At 35.1% G+C, this 25,641-nt stretch overlaps 2 protein-coding genes across 20 annotated transcripts in view; one reads left to right on the plus strand and one right to left on the minus strand.

Annotated features, from left to right (window-relative positions):
• The window catches only part of Samuel (SAM-motif ubiquitously expressed punctatedly localized protein), a 126,252-nt gene that overhangs the window by 83,981 nt on the left and 16,630 nt on the right, over nucleotides 1–25,641 (minus strand). The window lies entirely within an intron of this gene.
• LOC141394440 (uncharacterized) overlaps nucleotides 19,046–25,641 on the plus strand; it is a 326,009-nt gene continuing 319,413 nt past the window's right edge. The window contains exon 1 of one of the 2 annotated variants that reach the window (XM_073968764.1): nucleotides 19,046–19,192. In XM_073968764.1, coding sequence (XP_073824865.1) covers nucleotides 19,191–19,192 — 2 coding nt within the window. In that variant the 5' untranslated portion in view covers nucleotides 19,046–19,190. The remainder of the gene's footprint in view (nucleotides 19,193–25,641) is intronic. The other variant, XR_012410414.1, reaches the window with a different exon arrangement.

Consider the following 25,641-nt stretch of genomic DNA (forward strand, 5'->3'; position numbering starts at 1 on the left):
TGAAATATGGCATATCCATATTTATTTAATACATTACATAATCATTTGATTCTAGATGCCGATTCCCCGCTGATGATTTCAACTATGAGGACAATTTGTTTTATTTCACAACTAAGGAGAAGCGTTCAACTGCGTTTCTATATATTTTTCCTTTTTAAAAGTGTGACTATTTACAAATTATTTCAATCAGTTTTCTTTTATTAAAGTGTGTCATGTATTTCTTTGGAATTTTGTATGTACCTATGTGTTTGTTGTTCTTTTTTCTTTCAATAAACAACCTCAACATTTGTGTGTATACTATAGAGATGGTCAGTGAGTTCTTACTGAGAGCAAAAGAGCACACATTTCAAATAGAGTTGTTAAATCTAGTGAACTAGTTCAGTACCATAGTTCGTTTGCGTATGATTTATTTTATTTAAACAAAGAGATAATATAACTCATTCGTAGTTCGTTCATGGAAACAACCGGTGTCCACTGAACTATATTTTGAACTAGGTCGTTCAAACGAACTAGATTTTAACAACTCTAATTTCAAAGTATTTTACATTGAAGTTTTACGCTCCCTTGCTCTCAGTAAGCGCCCACTGGTGCATGTGTTTTTTTTTGTGCCTTCTGGGTTTGTACTTTTTTGCACCCAAACATATAAAATGTTTGCACCCAAACATAAAATTGTTTCCACCCAAACATATCTTTGTTTGCACCCAAACATATATATCTTTGCACCCAAACATAAATATCTTTGCACCCAAACATATATATGTTTGCACCCAAACATATATTTGTTTGCAGACCCAAACATTTAATATGTTTGGGACATATGTTAGAGAGACCGTTATTTTTTTTTTTTTTTTTGCGTGTATTACTAGGTTTCAAAACCCGATTTTGCCCGTTTTTTAATATTTATGAGATTTTATTAGGTTACTTCTCAATAAAAAGTTATAAAATTGTGGAAGTTTGGTTTGGGGAAATAAACAATAAATGTAAAAAATATTGTTGTTTACAATTTCATTGCAAGTAAAATAAGTAATGGCGACAAATTGTTCGGTATATCCGTGGTTTTCTATAAACGGTGCGGCAGTAGTAAGCTTTATTTTATCTCTCTATTACATATTAAGCATTGATACGGTTTAAGGGAGTACTAAACTCGTCTTTATTAACGTATATTCAAAAAAAATATACAAAACTGTAGCAACAATTCGTTGGAAAATCTACTCGCGGGGACAAAATTTTTGTTACTTACTACCGTGATCGTTTTTAACAGTTTGTTGTGTATAAGAAAAGTAATGAAAATTGCATTGGAAAAAATAGCTTTGTTCGTTATAAACGTAGTTGCTTATAACCGTTGTTCGTTATATCCGAATTTATCTGTAAAAATCTTTGTTTTATCTCACTTTTACACATAAATAATTTAAAAACTTAAAAAATCCTTTAATTCCGTTGTTATTATTTTTTGTCTCAAAAGGGAAAATTACCTATAGTGCAATCGCTTAATGAAAGCACTCCTCGTCCCGATAACATATTAGCACAATGGCAAAATATAGCCCACTGCATGCAAATATCCGCATACTTGGATATCAGGGACCTCCACCAAGGAACCCATGATATGACACGGAGTGTCGTGCTATTATCGTACAATCAGTTCGAACTCGTAGCAACCGAGACAGGTGTCGGTAAAAAGGAGAGAGGATAAACGTCTTTTCAGTAGGAAAAAAACAGAAATCGAATAGCGGGGCTGTAAAATAATACCACAGTTCCAATTCCAGATGATGAGGTAAAGACAACAATAAAGCGGCTGACGAATAATAAGCTGCTCAAAACCGGAGGCGACACGCTGATGTGGAACCTGAGCATCGACGATTGCAACCTGAGCATCCTGTGTCCCATCAACAAGAAATGAGATAAGACTAAGTGCTCTAATTATAGAGGCATAAGCCTGCTTCTTATACGGCCTTAGACATGACAAATCCACCATTTATCCTGCGGCAAATGCTGTAGAAGACTCAAAAGATTCAGATCAATACCTACCATATTTTTGTCAATTATGAAGCAGCCTTCGACAGCCCGCTACGTTCAAATGTATTCCGAGCCATGTCTGAATTTGGTATCCCCGCAAAGCTCATTGGGCTTTGTAAGATGACATTAACTGATACCCGGACCTCAGTTCAAATAGGAAAGAACCTCTCCGAACAGTTCAGTACCAAAAGAGGCATCAGACAAGGAGACAGCCTTTCGTGTTATCTATTCAACATCCTGCTGGAATATGTTATACGAGATGCAGATGTTAAAAGAAATGGCACCATTCACACAAATACCACACGTTATATGCTTATGCTGACGATATTGACATCATGGGTCAATCAGTAAAGGAAGTAACTGATAAATTTAAAAAGGTCGTAGGAGAATCTGCGAAAGTGGCTCAGACAGTAAACGGCGAAAAGAGAAAGTTGATGGTATCGACGTGCAATACGTCAATAGAACTCGGCTTAAGTAAGCAGTTTAAAAACAAAGCCATAAAAATAACACTTCACAAAACACTGATACTAACCGTGCTAAAAATGCATATAAATACGGACCTCATACCGGTACACACAGAACTGCAAGGCTAAGGCTTCGATGGAGTAAACAAGTGGAAGACGACATCGACAAACGCGGTATTCCAAATTGGAGAAATTAATCAACAAATAGAGAGGAATGGAAATCTTTTTTTAGGTCGGCTTACAGTCCAAATGTTCTTAAGAAGGCCAACTAAGTAAGTTAAAAATCTGAATTAGTATCTTTAACCCCAATCCCAACATCCCAAAAATCAAAATGTGGAATTGAAGTTCGTTATTCGAAACATAAAAAACATACCGGCGAAATTGTTAGGCTCAAGTAGACAAACCGTTTGTCCTCATAATGAATATTCAACCCATAAATATGGATGTTCTGCCATTTGTTATCTAGTTAAACGTCGATTTTGCCAAAGATATTTACCAATCTTAAGTGAGAGAGTTGAGAAAATAAGTATTTCAGACGCCACCATGTTAATAGAATTGGGATTATTTGCAATGCCAAAAGGAAGAATTGTCTATTCTTGGCTTAAATTGTCTTGTCGCGGATGCTAATACTGTAAACCTCTGAATAGTTTGATAATAACGGCGCTTAGAGTTGTAAATGAATTCGCTTTGAAATGTAAATGAATTCGAAGCACAGACACCACAAAAACACATTTGTCATAAAATGATTGCAGTTTGACGCCAGAAAATTACAGGGCTTTGTTTCGAAAAGAACAAAAAACACATACGTTGAGTGATGCACTCTAAGAAAGACAGTGGAGGCAAAAACTAATGATTAGTGAGTGAGTATGGATTCGCAGTTGTTTTAATTGACTTCAAACTTCAAGACTTCAAATGAACATCAACTAAATATGTTCTGGTGATTGCAAAAATGCAACCCGTTGGCATACAAAGATCTATTAACTAAATATAAATTTCAATATTAAATGTATGCTGTGACCAGTACGAAATATGTATATAAACTTTAAAAACTATAGAATATATGCGGCGCACAGTGGTTCAGAAATCGATTTTCCTGGCCAATCCCCAATTTTTTTGCCGTCACCGATTGTTAATTTTAATATGAGATTCGATAGTAAACCGATTGAAACTAACAAAAAACAAGTCAAAATATTGAAAAGTGTGGGCATGGCGTGCTCATAAAGACTGCGTGCTGATTCTAGACAAGACACTAGGTTGACTTGATAAGAAAAAAGGCTTCAAAAGTTATGAAACTCAGCCTTTGTCTTTTAGCCATTCACATCCGATATGCCTAATGAGCTGAATTAAACACCAGCTAAACGATTGTAGCATATTGGTTGGGTGTGTGGAACTTCGCTACAATTCACTTTTTCAATACAAATCTCCTTAGGTTATGTTAACTCGATTAATTCAATTAATTAAATACGTTCATAAATAATAGCTGTGTCTGTTTACGAGATAATTTGTAATAATTATTACTAATGTTGCAAATTTTGACAGTTGTATAAAGGAAAAGTTGCTTAAAAAATTGTTTCAGCAACATTTAGTAAGTAAAAAGACACACCAAATGTCATTCGTCCTAATAAGACAACAATAAATAAAAAAATGCCAAATTGTTAAGACCATGTTTATATTATAGCCTTTTGCAGGGTTAACCTTTTTAATGAGGATTTATTTGACGTATACGTAAAGGAATTGGCATTTGAAACCCAGTGGGTTTGTTAAATCCGGTTATATATAAACGTACTATAACATTGACCTTGATTTCCTTTACAACTTCTACACCTTGATTTCCTATACAACTTATCTGTCAAAAAAAAAAAAAACAAAAAGTATGAAAGTATATCTATTCCTTCAAAGGATACAGAGTCTTGACCAGGAAAAAAACGAATCTGAACCACAGTGCGGCGATAATTTCTATTCTTGGATAGCACAGTGGATGCATTTCTTTAGGACAATGAGACAAAAATAGTAAACATTGGTATATCATCTTAAAACTTTATGGACTATGTATTTATCACTATAGAAGAATCATAAAAAGTTTTGACCACGATCGAACATGCTTAAGGAATCCTTTCGATTCTAAAACCATCCATATACATACCAATTAATAATACCAACTAATGTTGTTTTAAACATCATATCTTCTAAACCGCTAAGAATTTTGGCTTACTCGTGGAAGCAAAATTGTAGCTCTCATCTTAAAGAATAATAATTGTGAGCACAGAAAAATCAATTCAACCTCATCTTCAAGGTCAAAATCGTTAAGGTCAAATTTCCGTTATATTTTTTTCTAGGAATTTAGTCTAAGATATCAAACCGATCAAAATTGAATCCAACAACCAATTACAAAAATGTACCTTAGATCCCAATAAACAACTTTCCAGAATCTATAGAAATGGTTCTTTAAGCTCAAAATGACAAAACAAATGCGATTTTTATCCTATTTTTTCGGTTTCTGCTCCAAAGAAACTAAACCATTCAAAATTCAAGAAAACAATCAACCACAATTATATTGCAAAGATTTTAATAAACAACTTTCTAGAACATTCGAACTCTCCATGAAGGTCAAAACAGCAAAAAACTTTAGAAAATAATTTTTTTTTTTTAGTTTTTTCTCCGATTCCGGTCACATTTTGAGGTTAGTTCACAAAATTGATTATAACACGCGGCGATGGAAACGGATGGAACTAACTAATATACTTGTTAAATGTAGACACCGAAAGTTAAAAATTAGTACAAATATGGCCGCTGATATAAATGGCACAAGTAGTTAAATGTTTATGGACATTTAATCAAAATACAAAAAAAAAATATTTAATTTGACAATATTTTGGCTAAATTATTACACTCATGTATATATGAAGAAAAGACAAAATTTTTTAGTTTTCCATAAAAAAAAAAATTAAAAAATTTTTTTTAAGCTACATGAAAGATTTTTGGTAAATAGATTGGGAAAAAAATCCCATTCTTAAATCTGTTCGAGATACTAGTTTTGGTTGTTGCGCGCAAAAGTTATGGCGGTTTCAATTCTGATAAAAAGAAAAAAATCTTTAAAAGACTCTAATCATTATATTGAGAAACTCTCTTAATTAGGGGCTCTCTACATACTATATGTTTACTGAGGTCCCATAACTTTAGTCAAAAATTTCGCGGAAATTAGGAAAGCATTCAAAACAATTGGTAGTTTACAACTTGTTCTAATAAAATTCAAGCTGTTTATGCATCTGAAAAATATATAAAAAATATGTACGTAATCTAAACATCCCGAAGATTCAAATGAAACCAAAACTATACAAATCCGTTTAGCGGTTTGCATATTATAGCAAAAAACAAAAAATATATTGAGGAAATTTATAAAATTTTTGTAAGAGAAAATATTTATTAAAATTTATTTTGTGAGTTAGTTGAACAAAATTTAAGAAAAATAGGTCGGAGTTTTTCTTCTATTTTAGTTAAATTTCACGCAATATATCACATTTTTTATTCTAATCACTTCTCGAAAACACGCTAACATCTAGCAGAAGATATGGATATCTTCCAATAAATGTTGGGTTCCTTAAAATGGGGTATAATCTTGAAATAAAATTGTATCGGGTAATGTTCATTTTGAAATGCGTGTAAATCGCGAAATCCTCAAAATCACTTGATGCGCATGTGGTTTACCAATACAGCGAATTCTTCTCTTTTAATTTGTACACATTTGCCAGGATTTACTTTGGCCGCTAAGATGTAACATCGTCTGCAGTTTAGTGTGCAACAAACTGTATAACGCTTATATTTTGCACAAAGTGCATACACTTTTTATGCGCATCCGATTTCACTATCAACCGTGAAAAAATACATCGATCTAAACATATTTCAATAAAATCCATCAAGAACCGTTGATGTAGCATCACACAGTATTTTTTGGATAAATCGGATACAGCACCCATGCCACTAAATTTTTCAAACCGCTGTTTTCGCACAAACGCGAGTGATGATTCACTTTCTTCATTGAAATGGAAATGATCCACATAAAACGCGAATTAGTCAGCGATATTTTGAAAAACATTTTTCGCAAATTTTTCATTTTTGCAGTAGCCATTTCCGCCGTTCTAGTAGATGGATTTTTACGATCTGTGATTCATATGATCCGGATCGTCGAAAAAACTAAAATATCGCGGGGTACCAGCACACTCAAAACGATATTGTAAATACTGTACCCAAAAAATAGGTTTTTTCCAAAAAATATCGCACTAAATTTTGGCCTTTGGCAGTAGATTACTCTGCTGCTGTGTGGGCTACATACTCAATATACATATCAGATTATGCGAAATCGCGAGTTCTTTAATCCTATAATTGGTTTTTCGAAATATCCGAATGCGCGTCCCAGTTACATAAAAAATACAAAAAACACCTGAAATCCAGCTTCAAAATGTCAGCATCCATAAAAGGTGGATGCAGTGGAAATTTTGGAAAGTGATACATTAGAAGTGTAATCTTCATTTTGTATTCTCCTACTTTTACTTTGGACAGATGTCCGTCATTGGAATGGTTCAATCAGAAATCAAATAGCAATGTAAAAAACCTGTTTAGCTTCAACGTGTTTTTACCTATGTTTTTTCCTTTACGCGGTCGTAACTACCACGTAAATTAAATTCTTTTGCTAAATTTTTGAGCTTTGTACAAAAACATCTAAATTAATCCAGCAATAGTCATAGTTACTGGTAAACTACAATAGTTCGCGTATTATAATAGTGCAAACCTTGGCTTCATGGAAACTAAAAAATTTTGACTTTTCCTCATATACACTCATGTATTTATCACCAATATTTTTGAAAATTTAACATAGCTGAAGCCAAGGTTTACCCTTTTAGAATACGCGACTAGTGATTCTATATTATACAAATTAAATATTTTTGGATAAAATGAAATGTTGTTGGACGTGGCAAAAAATATTGGCCTTAAAAGATAATTCGTGTGGAAGCTGTGGCTATATTTATGTTAAAAAATGGGTAAAAATGGGTTGAAGCCACCATGTCTTTTTTTGTTTTCTCTCGATTTGTGAGTAAACCACACTTCTCTCGATTTTCTTGTCAAGGTAAAACTAGAAGCAAACTAAATAAGGATCATCTCACTAATGTATCACTTTTCAAAATTTGAACTGCTTCTACCATTAAATGATGCTGACATTTTGAAGCCAGTTTTATAGTGTTTTTTGACATTTTCTTCTAATTTCATTCCGCAAACAGGTTTTACAAAAAATCGTATATAGGATTGTAGAACTCGCGATTCTGAGTTATTTGATATATGTGTCGTGAATGTAGTCTACACAGCTTCATAGAAATCTCCATCCAAACACGGAAATTTTGTGTGAACATTTTTCTAAAAATCATATTTTTCGGGCCTAATTTTTACAATTGTCATTCGATTTCCACGTACTTGATTGCACATTTTAGTTTTTTACGTTCCGGATCTAATATGTCATTCCCCGTGAAAATCCATCCACTAAAACGCGAGTTACAAGAAAGTCCAAAGTAGAAAAATCACCTAAAATTGTTTTCGCGTATTTTATCGCGTTTTCTGCGGTTCGTTTGCACTGCAATGAAACAACTAGTACAGCATCTTCGTTTTAGCGGAAACAGAGTTTTGAAAACTTCACTGATAAGGGAGCTACATTCATTTTATCCCAAAAAATAGTGTGTGATGCTACATCCACGGTTCTTAATTGATCGCCTTGAAATAGATATATATCGATGTAGATTTTCATGGTGGACATTGAAATCGGATGCGGACAAAAATTGTATGCACTTTGCGCAAATTAGCGATATTTTATAGGTATTTTAATGCTAAGATGCAGCCGATGCTACATCTTAGCCTCCAAATTAAATTTCGAAAAATATATACAAATTAACAGATATGGTCTTGCTGTACCTGAAAATCACATGCGGACAAAACGATTTTGATAATTACGCGATTTACACGTATTTTAAAATGCATATAAATAAAAATGGGTTATTTGAACTCTATTTCCATTTCAGAAGCTTTGACATATATCCTTATCAACCCAATTAGCTTCCCTAATTTGAAAGCTTTAATATGAATGTCAATAAAGTAAAATCCGTCTATTTTGTTAGGAGATTTAAGCAAAATGAAGGAAGTATTCCTATAAATTTTTACAATATTTTCTACTACATAATGCATGTGAAAAAAATATTTTTTCAAACAAAAAATTATTTTTTGAGCAAAGTATGTGCTTATTTTGACTGTAACATCCAAACTATAACACCAATCTGTATGATTGCAGTCTCATTTGATACGCCGTGAAGTTTGGATCCACAACAATTTTTTATGTAATTATATGACCACTAAATGGGCTTTAATTTTGAAAAAAGTACACTTATATTCAATAATTTAGCAATTTTATGTACATTCCGCGAATTCTGTGTAACATTTTGCAGGTATTATGCAATCTACTCGCTGAAGGTACTTCGAGAGAACTTGTTTGTAACAATTGTGCTCATTAAAATAATTAGCGTTTTTATAATATTTTCTTTCTTAAAAAGCGAAATAAAAGCGCCATAACTTTTGTCCGCAACAACCAAAAATTGGCTCGCGACCAGATTCGTACTGGGAATCTTTTTCTTGACCTACATATCAAAAATCGTTGATGTAGCGCGAAAAAAATTTATCCTTTTTTTCTGAAATGGAATATGAAATAATTGACAATATTCCTGTTATACAGAAAATATGCTAAAACCTTCAGTAACAACTTCCATTTCATAAATCCTGATGAATGTTTATATTTTTTTTTTTTTTGTAAATACAATTTATTTGGTTAATTCACACAACACTATTTTCAAGAAGGTAAATATGTTTATTGATGCTTGCAAAACAAGATACAATTATAATTATTAGTACAGTAAAATTTGTCGTGTTTAAGTCAAATTGACATTCATATGGACGCATCCATTGCATCCATTGTGGATAGTAGGTATTGAAAATGGGTCATATAACCAACGGTTTCCTGTAGCCTCTATATAACGGCGTCCCCAGTTTTTATGTGTGATATCTAACATAAAGCCAATTTGGTATAAGTCCCAATTTAGTTTGGTGTGTTAGGACAGCTACAATATCTGTCATAAAACCTATTAAGCGTTGCGTACGTTTTTAATAAATATCTTACTTAGGTAAGGAAAATATTGAACACGTATGCGGCTTTAATTCTGTTCAAGTGTTAAGGTGTTAAATCCAGGCAAAAAAAAACGTATATAAACCAAAAGCTGAGATTTCGGTACTATTTTATATGGCCACGCCCGTTTCAACGTTCCTTTTTCCATCTCCAACGTATCGTTGGAGATATATAGGCTCAGGAAGTTGTCTGCCCTGTCCTGACCTCAGTTGTGTCACCAACCACCCCCTGTCACTTAGCCCAACCTCGCTGCCTATTCGTTGTAGAACGCTTGCATGGCCAAGTCATAAACAACGCCAGTGTTAAGCTCCCTGAGCCCTCCAGGCACCTCTTGATGCCTGATATTGAACCAGTTTAACCAGGGGTTGGATATACAGTAAAGCATTTAATGTTGCCTGAGGAGTGCTTTTAATTGCTCCCGTTATGAGAACTAAAGCAGCTCGTTCCACAGTAGCTAACCTGGTATTACTTAGAGCATGCCACCAAACGAGACAACCACAGATTAAGCTAGGACAGAACACTGTCCCATACGCACAGCACCTAACCTGGTATTACTTAGAGCATGCCACCAAACGAGACAACCACAGATTAAGTTAGAACAGAACACTGTCCCATACATTACCCCAACATTTTCTTATGGAATGAACCTAGAGGAATGAACTCGCAATTAAGCCGCTTTTCATTCGTTTCTGTTAAGGCCTGGGTACATAAGCATCTTCGCCTACTTGCCTGCTTCATTTCTGACATAATAAATATAAATGAATAAAGAAGAAAAGGGCAACCTAATTTGAAATTGGCTCGGCTTTCAACGAGAATGGTCATGTACCCAGGCAACGAGGTTGCTTATGTACCCAGGCCTTTACATCTTAGAGGTAGTTTACACTAACTATCAATGTCATATGACACGAAATAAAAACATTCCATATTTACCCACGGAGGCAATGTGGAGACGTAGTTTTTTTACATTTTTGCTGGTGTGGACGCACAGAGTAAATGGCGTAAGGAAAATCTCCAATATTACACATATTAGCGAATATATAACGATGGAAAATTTCATGCCATATGACATTTACATATAGTGTAAACTACCCCTTAGCCGATGGTCGAGCACAACACTTCGCTTCCGTAGAGAGATGTTATTGCACATTAGGTGTGTTCGTTTATTCAACAATTTGTACAATTTCTACTTCTTGTAGTCGGCTAAGGTCTTTTGCATTGTACTGTAGAGTAAACGAACACACATATTATCTAGTATTAGAAGCAAAATTTTTTTGTGAGTAGTACAATTCTGTTTTTGGATGGATTCGCAATAATGCCGTTATCATGTGAAAGAGCATCAGTTCAAACAGTGGAGACAGAAATTGCCCACTGATTAAATGAATACGTAATCTGTGTAAGCAACTACCCTAGTTCCTAATCTGTGAAAATCCTTGAGTATCCCTTTCATGGACAGAAGCCAGAAACTAACTACAGAATTTTGTACGAATTCCGGTGTAAAATCGGATGGTTCTTTTCAAATATTCCTACATGAATTCGGGAAAAATGTAGTATGACATTATGTTTTGTTCCGACCCCTCGTACAGAGTACTGTGCCCCTAAATCAGGGATGAACAAAACAGTACTCTAGCGCAGGGCTGAGCACGCCTGTGTGCTACCACACATTGTTGCCAGTATTGGGGATTTTTCCCCAAAATGGGGATATTTTTCGAAAATGGGGAACCAAATTTAGGATTGGGGAGCTGGGGATTTGATGGGGAAAAACCTTACAAATTTGGGGATATTATGGGAAAAATTTGTGTACGAATCAAAATGCAGTTTTATGAAAAAGAAACACAATCCTCAATCAAATTCTCTTGTTTTACAAATCTTGTTGTTCGCATCGAGAATAATGTACTTTGAATATTTGCATTTTGTTGGAACATGCTAAATTTAATAAAATATATAGAAAATAATATACCACAAGACGTGTAAGTCAAGTTCCTATGATGGTAGCCGACTGTTTTGTGTACGTCATATGACCTACTGATTTACTTCATATTTTCAAATGATGAGGCAGAAAATGTGATTATTTTTGTTGCCATCTCGGTTTGAAACTTTGACATGATAAAGCTTGGTTTACATTTACGAAATCCACTCGATTTCATCTGTCAATTCCTTTGTGTATACGTCAAATGAAAACTCATCTGAAATCGATTGGATTTCATTTGACGTTTGAGCAATGGAACTGACAGTTGAAATCGAGTGGATTTCGTAAATGTAAACATAGTATAACACCAAATTTCACAGAGGTTGTTGAACTCCTCAGTAAGTGGAAGACACATTTCTAAATATTTCGACTATATAAAACTTCATCGTGGGAGTGTCGTACTATGCGCGCAAAGTTGTTTGAATTCAGCGTTAAGCTGGTCAGCAGAATTGATGTTTTAAAATAAAATCGGTTTAGGCCATGTTTATATTATAGCCTTTTGCAGGGTTAACCTTGGAATTGACGTTTGAAACCCAGTGAGTTTGTTAAATCCGCTTATATATAAACGTACTATTACAAAAATTGACTTGCACCCTTTGGAAGAAGAAATTTGAATTTATGAGTTAGTATAGGGTTAGTATAGGGCGACAATTATTAACAATTTTCACTAATTTTCATCCAAATATTATTTGGGGATTTTTTCTGGGGAAAAAGGAATATATTTGGGGATTTTTTGGGATGAAGGACTCTGAATTTGGGGATGAGGCACAGAAAAATACTGGCAACACTGGTCGTTGGTGAGACATCAACGAATACACACAAGCACGGACGTACGAACTGTTTTCTTTATGTTTTACTTAAATAGTGTTTGTACATTAGAATTAACACTTGTAAATTATTGTTTGTTATTTAAAATGACTTTTTAATACGACCATATCAAACAAATATAGAAAATCTATTAAAAATAACATTTTTAAATATTGTGCTCAATCGGAGAGTAAATTTGGTACTCTTACCACTGCAGTCACATACATATATTGTTTTTTGCATCCCTGCCTTAAATCAAACACTATGTGCAGATCGGACTCGGCAATAAACAGGCGGATATGACAGAAGTCACTCCTTGTGTCTTCTGGGATTGATGTTCGTGGTCAACAATAGTCCATATTAACTGAACTCCGTAAAATCGGTAAAATGTTACTTGGAAGAGGAAGCTGTACGTATGTCACTGTATAAATTTAGCATGGCTCAAATTTTTCATAATTCTCTATTCTCGGGCCTCGCATCATTTTCAATTCCTAGTCATATTCAACCTCTTAGAAAAGAGTCCGCCACATTCATCGCTTTATAAAAAAAACAACTAGAAAACTCCAATCCGATTATCGATTGATTGAAATCCATTTCCCCGAGCCCCTTTTCCATTGGCAATTAGTACGAGGTCACTGCATTAATACTCGCTATCAATAACTTGGCTGACAATCGACCTTTTGTGCCTTTCGTCCCGCAACACAACCAAACCACCATAAACAAACAACATACGCGTCGAGAGGCCGAAAGAGAGTGAGAGCACACCTACCTCCCAATGTTCTGGCATAGACACATTCAGTATTCATGTGTCAACGCTGTACTTGTACAAGTGTGTGGGATATATACTACCATCGATCGAGAGAGACGAATGTAAAATCGTTGCCGGCCCAACAACGACTGACTAGCGATGTCAACAATATCAACAACCCAGCCAGCCACAGACACAGTCAACGGGATGGGGCCGAACATGAATGTGGTTGGTCTTATCAAATGGCAGCTGCGCAGTTGACTTTTGTTGTTTGTGTGCTTTTAATTGTTCACTGATCGCTGTCAACTGCAAAGAACAGTCAGCACGGCGAAGTATGCGCTGTACTTTACGAATTGATTTTCACTTGCTTGGGGGATTTATTGTTGGTGGTGGGGACGTGAGTGTTGTCGCTGCTGCACGGTTGTCTCAGTTCTAAGTGCTTACTGTGGCATTTGCGCACTTACCCTACACTTGGACAAGAGGGACAAAGGAGCAGAAAGATGGATGACATACAAACGAATAAAAAAATGGAATGGGAACAGCACAACTCAAAATGCTAGCTAATGTGAACTCTGCTGAACCCCACTGAACTCAGTTGACGGAACACAAAAGTACAACAAATATTCATGGCACACAGTTGCCATGAACAGAATACAGATCGATCCTACACACAGCTATGTTACAACACTTAGCAGTCCGAACAGTATTAAAGAATACAAGGCAAGTAGGTACGTACTTGAACAAATTTTGCCGCCAACACCATCTCTCATCATAGAACCAGGCATTTACGCACGTACATACAAACAGACAGACTCTGAACCAAAAAGACTTTTCAGATAGTGATGGGCCGGTTGGTGGGTATGAAACATACTTTGCTGAACCAACGTTTGTTAAAAATAAGTACCCAGCAAAATGTTCGATGCCAAAGATGCCATTCAATCATGGGTGAAAGTGATCTGGCATGTCATCTTTTTAGCATCTTCATCGATGAATTTAATATGAGCGTGGACCCCAAAAGATGCTATTCATTTTTGGATCCAAAGGATGTCACTTACACCAATGCTTTGGCATGCCATTTCAACCAATGCTTTGGAATGTCATTTTCACCAATGCTTTGCAATGACAGCATCATTACGATGAGAGTTTTAACAACGTTGGTTGTGATTTCGAGTCTCCGACAACATCAAGCCTATATAAGCTATAATTTTTAAAAATCGGGTAACTAATGATTAAGTTATAGTGATTTAAGTGTGGCAAAAACGCATTAAAAAACAGGAAAATGCTTTTCCTGGTGCTCTAGGCTGCGTAGAAGTTAGAAGTTAACAATTACGCACAAGGTACCAATTATAAAGGAAAAACCAAAAAGTTAAAACACTAAAGATGGCATAACTCACGCATTTTTCAACCGATTTCATTGGTTTTCCCCATTTTGTAAAGCCAACTAAATTTCCTTCTTGATAAAAGTAAATAATTACGCAGTTTGGTGAACCCCGCAAATTTTTTAAGGACCATGATCTGCGAATCTGCACCAGGAATGTTCGCACTCTTTATAGAAAAGGGGTAGTTTACGGACTGACAGAGGTACTTGAAAAGTACAAGGCCGATTTAACTGTCATACAGAAAATACGATGGATTGGGAAATGCGTCACAATAACTTAAGGGTGACGCACTGTATTATAGCTGCCACGACACAAAGCATGAGTTTGGTTGCGGATTTGTAGTTGGTCTGAGGTTAAAACATCTGGTCTTCAGCTTCATCCCAGTGAATGAAGGACTGGCTGCAATACGGATAATAGCAAAATTCTTAAACATTAGTTTTATATGCACCCATGGTCTAACCGAAGACAAGAGCGTTTAGAAGAAATATATGATCGCTGTCCTGTCCATTACATTAAAATTATTCTAGGCGATTTTAATGCCAAAATTGGAAATTCAGTCTCCACATGAAACATCTGATAATGGAATGAGGCTGATAGACTTCGCAGCGGCATAAAACTTGGTGGTTAGCAGCACCAGATTTAAGCATCTCAATATTCATAAGGGAACCTGGCTGTCTCCAGACCAAAAAAAAGCAAGAAATCAAATTGATCACGTTGTGGTAGATGGAAGATATTCATCAAGGGTGTTGGATGTACGAACGTTCCGAGGAGCAAAGATAGACTCGGATCACAACCTTGTTGCAGTAAAGGTACGTACCAAGGTATAAATAGAAAAGCTGGGGTGTGAAAAAATCTAACTATAGAGGCATAAGTCTGCTCCCTAATGGTTATAAGATCGTGTCAGGGATATTGTGCGAACGACTAATGCTTATGGTGAACGAAACAATTAGGCCTTACCAATGTGGCGTTAGACCTGGAAAGTCCACTAGTGACCAGACAAATCCTGGAGAAGACCCATGCAGATCGACACCTACCACCTCTTTGTCGATTATAAAGCAGCCTTCGACAGTCTCCTACGCTTAAAGGTATTCCAAGCAATGTCTTAATTTGGTATCCCTGCAAAGTTCATTCGGATTTGTAAGATGACTTTAACTGATACCAGGTCCTAAGCAAAAATAGGAAAGAACACTTCCGAAGAGTTTAGTACCAAAAAAGGTTTCAGACAAGGAGAGAGCCTTTCGTGCGATTTATTCAACACACTGCTGGAAAAAATTATGCGAGATGCAGATATTAAAGGAAATGGCACAATTTACATCAATAGACATCATGGGACGACCAGTACGGGAAGTAACTGATACCTTTAAGAAAGTTGGAGGAGAATCTGGGTCTGGCGGTAAACGGCGACAAGAGCAAGTTGATGGAGTCGACGCGCAATGCGTCCATAAAGCTCAGTGCTAATGTATAGTTCCGAAGCCTGGGTACTTGCGCAAGCGGATAAGTCTGTGCTTGGTGTGTTTCAGAGAAAAAATCTTCGAGTGATCTACGGGCCAATCTGCGTGAACGGTGAATATCGATATCGTATGAACCACCAGCTGTATCTGCTATAAAACGAAATCAGTATATTTAAACGTATCGGGATACAACGGTTGTGTCGGCTAGGTCATGTCATAAGAATAAGCGATGATGAACCTGCTAAAAGGACGTATAAATACGCAGCATGGCGGTACACGCCGAGCTGGAAGGCCAAGTCTTCGATGGAGTAAACAAGTGGAAGACGAAATCAGAAAACACGATATCCCGAATTGGCAAAATAAAGCAACAAATAGGGAGGAATGGAGATATTTTTTTAGTTCGGCTTATAGTCCAAATGTTCTGTAGGAGGCCAGCTAAGTATATAATAGAGTTGGGCAATCTAGTTCCTGGAGCGAATCGATCTTTCTAGTTCCTTTTCCCAAAAGGAACTATTTCCTTAATATAGTTCCATAGTTCCAAATAGTTCTGAGAGCGACATAGTTCAATGAATATTTCTCTTCCATCGTTCTTTCTGTTTCCTTCGTTCCAAATAGATCCGAGAACGATATAGTTCAATGAATCTTTCTCCTTCGTCGTTCTTTTTATTTCCTTCGTTCCAAATAGTTCCGAGAGTGAAGTAGTTTAACAAATCTTTCTTTTTGTATTCATCTTTTGGTGGATGAAGTGACATAAAAATAAATAAATTACAGCGATGTGACGAGGATGTGATTTTCGTTTATTTAACAATGTGTCTGCATCGGAATGATGAGCGAATCGAACGTGAAAGATCGAAGTGAATGTGAACTAAATTAAAAAAATGAATTATACAATTGAACTATAAGAACTAAAGGAACTATAAAATTGAAAGAGCCGGATATAGTTCCAATAGTTCCTTGTCCGGAATAGTTCCTTCGAACTAGTTCGTTCCGGAGCTACACAATTCTAGTATGTAAGTATTACTTCTTAACTCTATAAACAATGTCATGTGGTGACTAGAGTTGGGCAATCTCGTTCAATTGAACGATCCGGATCACTGTCTTCGTTCAAAGACAAATGAGTAACATCATAAAAACGTGTGAAATTAAGTATACGCATTGACAACAATAAATAAAAATTATCGTTCAATTGAACGAGATTGCCTAACTCTAGTGGTTACCAATTTTCATGGACACTTTTATAATCGTCACAGATAATATAACATACCTATTATCGAATCACAGTCTTTCGATACTCCAGTAATATTACATTAAAAACATTATTAGTTTGTTGTGATTAAAATTCTTACAAAATGTTGAAATCACCAAATGATGATAAGAAGGTAAGATTCGGTTCAACAATTATCTGTTTGTCACATTCGAACGATCGTCCAATTCATAATGATGCGAACGATGAATGAGATGACATGAAGAATATCAAAAACATCGATACACACACGCATTTGATTGCTGCTTATATTCTTTCATTAATCGTTATTGGTCTGTTCCAGTACTGCAAGAATCTACTAATTTTTAAACTTTTTTTCAATAACATAAAAGAAAAAGTGTTATCGTAGTAAAAACTAGTAGCTTCTTGCAGGTGCTGGAACAAAGCATATGTTTTGTACATTATATGCTTTTATTAGGGTGTCATATGAACGAATACAAAAGAACTTTATTTTGAGAATTATTGTAATTACATGAAAGTAAATTATGCGAGAAAACTGCCAATCATAGACAAATAAAAGAATAGACAAAGAAATCCTCTCACCTAAATTCTCTCACTCAATGAGAATTGAGTCAATTTACGAGATACTCAATTTTTAAAATGGCAAGAACTATACATTTTTAAACTATTTTTGATGGAAAAGACAATATGTGGGTAGTATTTGGCCGGATCTACACCCTCATATAAAAAAAATCAAAAAAATCTTGCAATTTACCCAAAAACAAAATGCAATTGAGTGAACACACAGCATATTGGTTGTAAGAGCGACCCCTACAAACAACAAGCACACTACAATTTCCTTGTCTATTCTTTTATTTGTCTATGCTGTCAATGAAAGCATGATAGAAATTTTACTCGGCGATAGAAATGTAATCCAAAGCTAATGGCGAGAAGGGGAAATATACATATAAAAAGTTGCACTGGCTACTGGTCTATTTCGATTTCGAGATACTCGTATTAGGTTTTGCGAATGGTAAAAATATTATAACAATTTTATTATTTTCCTAAAGAAAAACTATTTCTTCCAAACATCTTTCGGATCACCTCCTTTTTTCGCCGAGGCAGAACTGAGTGTCCAATGACCAAAAATACTCAAGTAATGTTGCCATCATTACGATGATGGGTTTTGCCACCGCTGAAAAATGTAATTGTGTCCTTTCATTTTGCAGAAATTTTAAACACATTATATAAAATAAAAAATGCGATCAATAAAATTACATGATGTCCGCTCGTCTTGTTTAATCGTGGGAATCTAGTCCAAACGATATTGAGTTTCAATATAAATAATCGTTCAGACTAGAGTTGGGCAATCTAGTTCCTGGAGCAGATCGATCTTTCTTAATATAGTTCCAAATAGTTCCGAGAGCGATATAGTTCAGTGAATATTTATCTTCCATCGTTCTTTTTATTTCATTTGTTCCAAATAGTTCCGAGAGAGAAGTAGATTAACTAACCTTTCTCTTTCTTTTTATTTTCATCTTATGGTGGATGTGGTGAATGTGGCCGCATCTGAATGATAAACGAACCGAAGGAGAAAAATCGAAGTGAGTGTGGAATTAAAGAAAAAAAAAAATAACTATAAAAATGAAAGGAATTATATGCACGACTGGAACTATATGAACTAAGGGAACTATATAAATGCAAGAGCCGGATATAGTTCCAATAGTTTCTTGTACGGAATAGTTCCTTGGTTCCGAAACTACACAACTCTAGTTTGTATCCACCACAATTAAAAAATCCATACGAATTTTTGTTAACACTTGAGTGAACAATACTTGATTTATCATCAACACCCTAATATTTGTTAATACATCTACATTGTTTAAGGTTATTGGACGCTTTGAAGTTTATTGACAAAAAGAACGCTGAACTGAAGAATTTCTATATGTAAGTATATACATTTGTACATACATAGTTGTTTACTTTGTCTTACTTTGACTTCAGTGTTAGTATTGGACAATAAACAACTGACAACATGGCAGAGTTCACCAAAACCGTTTTATGTGAATGAATAATGCTAACCATTGTGTTCGCTGCCCCTTTCAGCGATATAGACTATCGCAGATAACGATTTACAATTAAACTGATAAACTGAACAACTAGAGTGTTATAAGCGTAACGACACAATTAAAATGTGGGACACAATTAAGTTTAAACTTATAAGTTACTAAACTAAATTCTCTATCGAGCAAGAACAGCATCGAGCCTATTTCTTCGCATAAACCATGCTCGTATAACCCGAAGTATATTGATAATGCTGTGCGGCGAATTGTCCCATCGTCTTTGACAAGACTGATACCTATCACCGTCATTGGTTTCTCGTTGAGAGGTCGTCTGTCATTAGCATCACATCATGTCATAATCAAATCCGAGCTGAAGAGGATAAACAGGTGATAGCCAGATTGACCAGTCTCCCAAGACTTCAAAGGGCAATTAACAACATTCAGTCTTACAATTCACTGAGACTGATACCAGCAATGCTTCTGAATGTAGCGAAGCCCGTGCTAAAGATCCTGAGCCTTCTCTGGCCTTTCGCATATACCCGGTCTCTTTCCATGACCTGCATCCCAAAAGCCGACCGACGGGTAAACCAAGTCATACACAATACCTAAATACTATAGACCAATTAATCATTCTTCCTCACTACTGGGAACAATGGAAATATTATTGGATCTCAGCAACATAGGTATTTCCTCCATCATAGTGAAATGAACTGATGAGATCCTAAAGAGCAAGATTATCAGTTCGCACATAGGAGAGATTTTCGTGAGAACAAAGGTTCCACGCAGGGTGGGGTTCTCTAACTTCTCTCTGGCTTCTGATGATAAATGAAATTATTGTGTGTATTGACCAGCTGAAAACTAAGGTGGTGGCTTATGACGTAGTTGTGCTGAAAAGTGGCAAATGTTTGCCAACACTGCCTGTACTTATTTGGAATATTTATTATACAGTAGTTTTGATTTTGCTGCCAATCGTTTTAGTGCGAATTTGATTTTCCTGCCAAAAAACTAAAATATTTGCATTTTTGTCAAATTTTCAATGCAAATTACGCTTTTAACTGATAATCATCTAAGTGCGAATTTTATTTTACTACCAATAATATTTGGAAAAATTATCGCATTTTCACAGAGAAATTTGTATTTACCAGCCAAAACTAAAATCACGTCATGCGACAGTTGCTAACTCATGCACAGGGTCTTTTGTACAGAAGGAAACTGTTTTATGTTGATCATTTGTAGACAACCTATGATATTATGGAAAAAATTAGCCTTTTTTAGTCGTGGGAACTCTTTCTACGAACATATAATAATAATTAATTTATTGTTGTCAAATAATTCCAGCATAATTTCGGGTTCTGTTGTTTTTAAATTTTTAAATCAACACGTTTTATTTAAAGTGGGGTGTAGTTAAAATTGATTTAATTTCGGTTTACATATGCGGCTACGAGATTTTTTAAATGTTTCTGATGAATTCGCATTTAAACAAATTTATCGGTTACGTTTATTCTTGAGCTCTGGTCGTCATAAAATTGGGGAAGAGTTCTTTGTTTCAATGCAAAGAACTAAGAGAACTGATGAGTTCAAGTGGCGTTGGACAAAACTAGTATTCTTTGCCGTTCCCAAAATTAAATCAAATTTAACTAAATCACACTTTAAATAAAACTTGTTGTTTTAAAAATTTTAAAAACAACAAAACCCGAGATTAAGCTGGAATTATTTTACAACAATAAAATAATACACATCTCAACAAAACTGCCAATGTGAATCTAATAATAATTATTAATTATTCCACAAACATCACAGAAGGGACAAGGGAGACTTCTCTCATATCACATCTTCAGGTTCAAGGCATATTTATTGAATGACAGACGTGGAAGCAAATATAACGATAGTAATTGTTATTTAATTCCATTTTGGTTCTTTCAGCTGATGCAAAATAAGCTTTTTGATTATATGTTTTTAATTTTTCGCTATTCCTCTCCAAATAGTTTTCGGATATCAAGAAATCTGAAGCTGAATATTACATGAAGAGCCAATTCTTTGGTAGGTGAACGAATCAGATAACTGCCACTTTTTGGCAGCTAAAAATATTAAAGATAATTGCGAAATTCGCTTTGCTGCCACAAAATGCGTGCAAAACTTGTTTTGGCAGCTAAGTCAAAACTACTGTATATTATAGTAAAAAATTGGAATGCAATGATATACAAAACAAGTAAAAAAGTATCAGTCGGCTTTGCCTATAGAGATATACCCTCAACCAGTGTGAATTGAATCTTTCATCTACGGACAGATCGAAAAGCAGCCACAAAATCTAGATCCTTTTCCCAAGATCCCTTTTTAGAGCTTTTGGACTAAAATTTCTATAGGATCTTACAACAGATATGGCCCATCTTCGAACTTAAAATGAGTTTCCAGAAAACTGTTCACCTAAACCAAAAATGCAAGGGTTACGTAGAATGCCGAATATTTCCAAAGTAGTACAAAACGATTACGTTCCGAAAGCAATTTTCGGCCTTCTGTCATACTCTGCCAATTGTTCTGTTCTAATTATATATCATATCCTCTATTTATTTTTTGTTGCAGGTCTTAAAGTCTTAAGACCCTTAATTTGGTATAAGGTCGGCTATGAATATAGCCGATCCAAATAAACAAAATGAATGTACTTCGGCCAGGATTAAAGATATTCTTGTACATTGTTACTTAATACCGGATACTCGTTCGAAGTTTTCTTTATGTTAGTTAGCAATAACCCAAATATGCCCAAGGCTTGATAATGATCATGATCATTTTTTAGACGTTTTTTTATATTTTAAAATTAAAATTTTTTGTACTGGGCCCCTCCGAAATGGTGTCGAGATGCATTTCTAGCTATATCCTTGATGTCAGCAATAAAAAAGGTATTTTGATAACGCTGACATATCATGAAAACAAGAATTTCGTGTGTCCTGTATATAGAAAATTGGGCATATTTGGGATAATCTCATTAAAACAATTATGACGTCCACCACTACTAAATCGAGACTTATGGGCGGTAGACGTTATGACATTGCATATTGTGCAATTTATAAATCGCCCTTCATACCCCTAGAATTTATGCCATAAAATGGGTGTCAACTCTTGCTTATTCTTGGAAGAGTTCCTTGGTTATATCACATACATACATTTTTGTGTATTTATGTATATGAACAAGGTTGTGATTGGTCTCTTCTTAAATTCTCTGTGGCTGAATGATTAGCTGCTACTGGTGGTGACTGGGGTGTTAAGTATGAAATTGGAACTGAAGTTGGTGCTGCTTCTGGTTGAATTGTTTTCCTTGCCCGTCTCACGTATTTAAGTACTTTTCGCTAACTCATCAATAATTTTGAACACGTTGCGACATTTTGTCAACATCGCCAGTTGATGATCAATTCGTTATTCGGTTATATCGTTCTATGAATATTTATTCACTTTTGTACACTTACGTACTTTATTTTGCGTTTTGTTGTTGGTGTTTTTCGCTATTCTTATTATTCTTTTTGTTGTTGTTGTTGGTTTTGCTTCTCTCATTCCGCTGATCATTAAATGGTATTAAAACACTGCGGAGCATACAAAATAATACTCGGTAAAGTATTATGATTTTTCTGAACGAACCAAACAATGGACAGACTGGCGTTTATCAGCTTGAACCTAGGCGCATGTGTAGCCGCCAGCCGGGTATATGTCAGCATGTCTGTGTGTATTTGTTGCTTGGTTGGCTGGTTGGTATGGTTCAATCGGTTAGGTTGTCGCGGCTAAATAACCTTGTGGTTGGTTGGCGGTCGATGGAATGCGATTTCATTTGGTCTTGGACTTGACAATTTAGATGTTTTGCCGTTGTCATTTGGCTGTCAGTTCAATGGATTTGCTGGTCAATGACGTTTAGTGTTAACAATGCGGCGGTATAGGTAGGCGAGTTTATGCGCCTACCCCATCATTAACCAATCCGAAAGCAAACAAATGTTATTGCATGGTATGTACATATGTATGGATATGGATGTCTGTGCCTTATTATACACAAGGAATTCGATTTTACACTATTCTAATAAACATATATCAGTTTTTTCTTCAAACTTGGCTAATAGATAGACTTAGAACCACCTCGAACTAGTAATTATGTTAATTCGTTTCTCATTAGATTACTATGACCTGGAACCCAGCAAACTTTAACGATATTAAGTATATAGAGCATTTCCGCAATCAAGGACAGCTCGAGGGTTTATGAGTGGCCGCCAGACTATCGACATATACAGTCACCGGGTCCCTTAAAGTTGATTTCAAGTCCTTCAATCAAGCCTGCTGTTTTCATGATAACAAGAATTTCTGCTTGAAAGACGCTATAGCTATCATTAAGCTTAAATGAATGTTTGATTAATGGATTATCGCAGTAGACGTCGGCACCACTGATTTCCCCTATATTGGATTCATTTGTGTATATTGCCTGACTGTCCAGAGAAGAGTTACCCTCAGCTCAATATCCCTGCGTGAAAAATTACGAAGAGTGAGTCAAACTTGAAGGAGGTAGATATATAACAGCATATGCGATTCTTGAACCTTGCGCGTCCAAAATATGAAGCCCTCCACGATCCTAACTCTCGAAATATAAAAGCCGTCCTCGAAGCCTGAAATTGGACATGTCTATCCAGAAGTTGAAAATCCAGGAGAACTTTCAAAATGCCCTGAGTCGTAATTTTTATTGCTCCAGTAATCAGAGTTAACACAAGCCTTTGCACACTTGGTAATTTGCCTGCCATTAGACAAGTCCACCATAGGTACAAATGGGCAGAACCCAACTTTTCCCAATGGAGTTCTTACAGGAGTAGAGTGCAATAAGACCCTACCTCGTCCGCTCTTCGATACTTATTTTCCATTTCACACGATGGTCCATGATTGTACCGAAGTATTTAGCTGGTGGCAGGAATTTGGGAATTTTGTGCCTTTCTAGTGAATAGTACGAGTTCCGTCTTCTCCGTAATCGAATACCGATAAAAGAGATTAAAATTGTCGAAGAAAAGAGAAAAATATTATTCAATTGACAAAAACTATTGTTGGATATGACAAAAACAATTATTGTAATGGAATCACAACACCACATACGGAATCTAACAATATATTTACGATACATATTTTACTCTTCGAATATTGTTAAATCAATCATATCTTTTTCTCTGCGTGTATTGTTTTTCTCCTCCGAATAATAAGGTGGAGCTAAGTACTTTGATTACTGAAGAGAAACTATGTAATTATTTCATGTAGTATACATATTCACTGTGGTGTATGGTATCATATAGTCGGCTCTGCCCGACTTTGATCTTTTCCTTACTGGTTTATTTCTAATTAAAATGTTTCCATTTGAAATTCAAACAAATAAATGACACCATTATTTGTAGTAGTTTTATATTTGTTTTCCAATTACAAATAAATGCGTTGTTACAAAACCTGCGAGAATCTACTATTTTTTTTTTTTGACAAATTTATAAAGGAAAAACTGGAATAGAGTAAAAATGTCGATGGAAAAGTTCTATTCGACTTTTACTAACAGAACCTAAGAGAACCGATGAGGATTTGTAGTAAGATCCGAAACTATGTACATGTGGTTCAGAATAGTTTTTTCCTGGTCAAAATTCTGTAACTTTCAAACGGATTCTCTATCTAGTTTTATAATTTCTTTTGTTCGACTCATAACACAATCAGCTTTTCGGTGAATCAATTTAGGTCTAGCAAAAAAGTTTGTTTGTTTTAATTTAAAAGAAATTTAAAATTTTTTATTTCAAATATTTAAATTTGTTTAAAAATAAACAATTCTTCTTGGTTTTTCATAAAACTCATATAAAACCTCATATTTAAAAAATTGTTCATTTGCTTAAAAAAGCTATAATTTCCCTGCAAAATGTTTGTAGCCAAAGAAGTAGTTAAATCATGAGTGCAAGTGATTTCGGACTACATCTTTTTACGTGAAAGAAGTCATGATTTTTACAAGGGCATGGTGCAGTGAGGATACTGTCTAATTTACTTCTTAAGCACACATTTTGCATTAGTTCTTTGTAGTGAATAAATCACAACAACATATGATTCAACTACTTCTTTGGCTACAAACAAAGATGTAGTTCGAAATCACTTTTATTATTTTTTGTATACAAATTACTTTTTATGGATGCAAACATATTGCTGTTATTATAATTAACAAGAAACAAATTATGTTCTTTGTCTTTTTAAGTTTTTTTTTGCAAAATTTTGAAATTTCTAAAATGTGAAAAATTTATGAAGTGGATTCAAATCGGACATTGTCAAAATGTGAAGAACGGACTGCATTTTTCATGA

This window comes from Musca autumnalis, unplaced genomic scaffold (genome assembly GCF_047663935.1).
Source record: "Musca autumnalis isolate F117 unplaced genomic scaffold, ASM4766393v1 scaffold_2, whole genome shotgun sequence".
Classification (NCBI taxonomy): Eukaryota; Metazoa; Arthropoda; class Insecta; order Diptera; family Muscidae; genus Musca; species Musca autumnalis.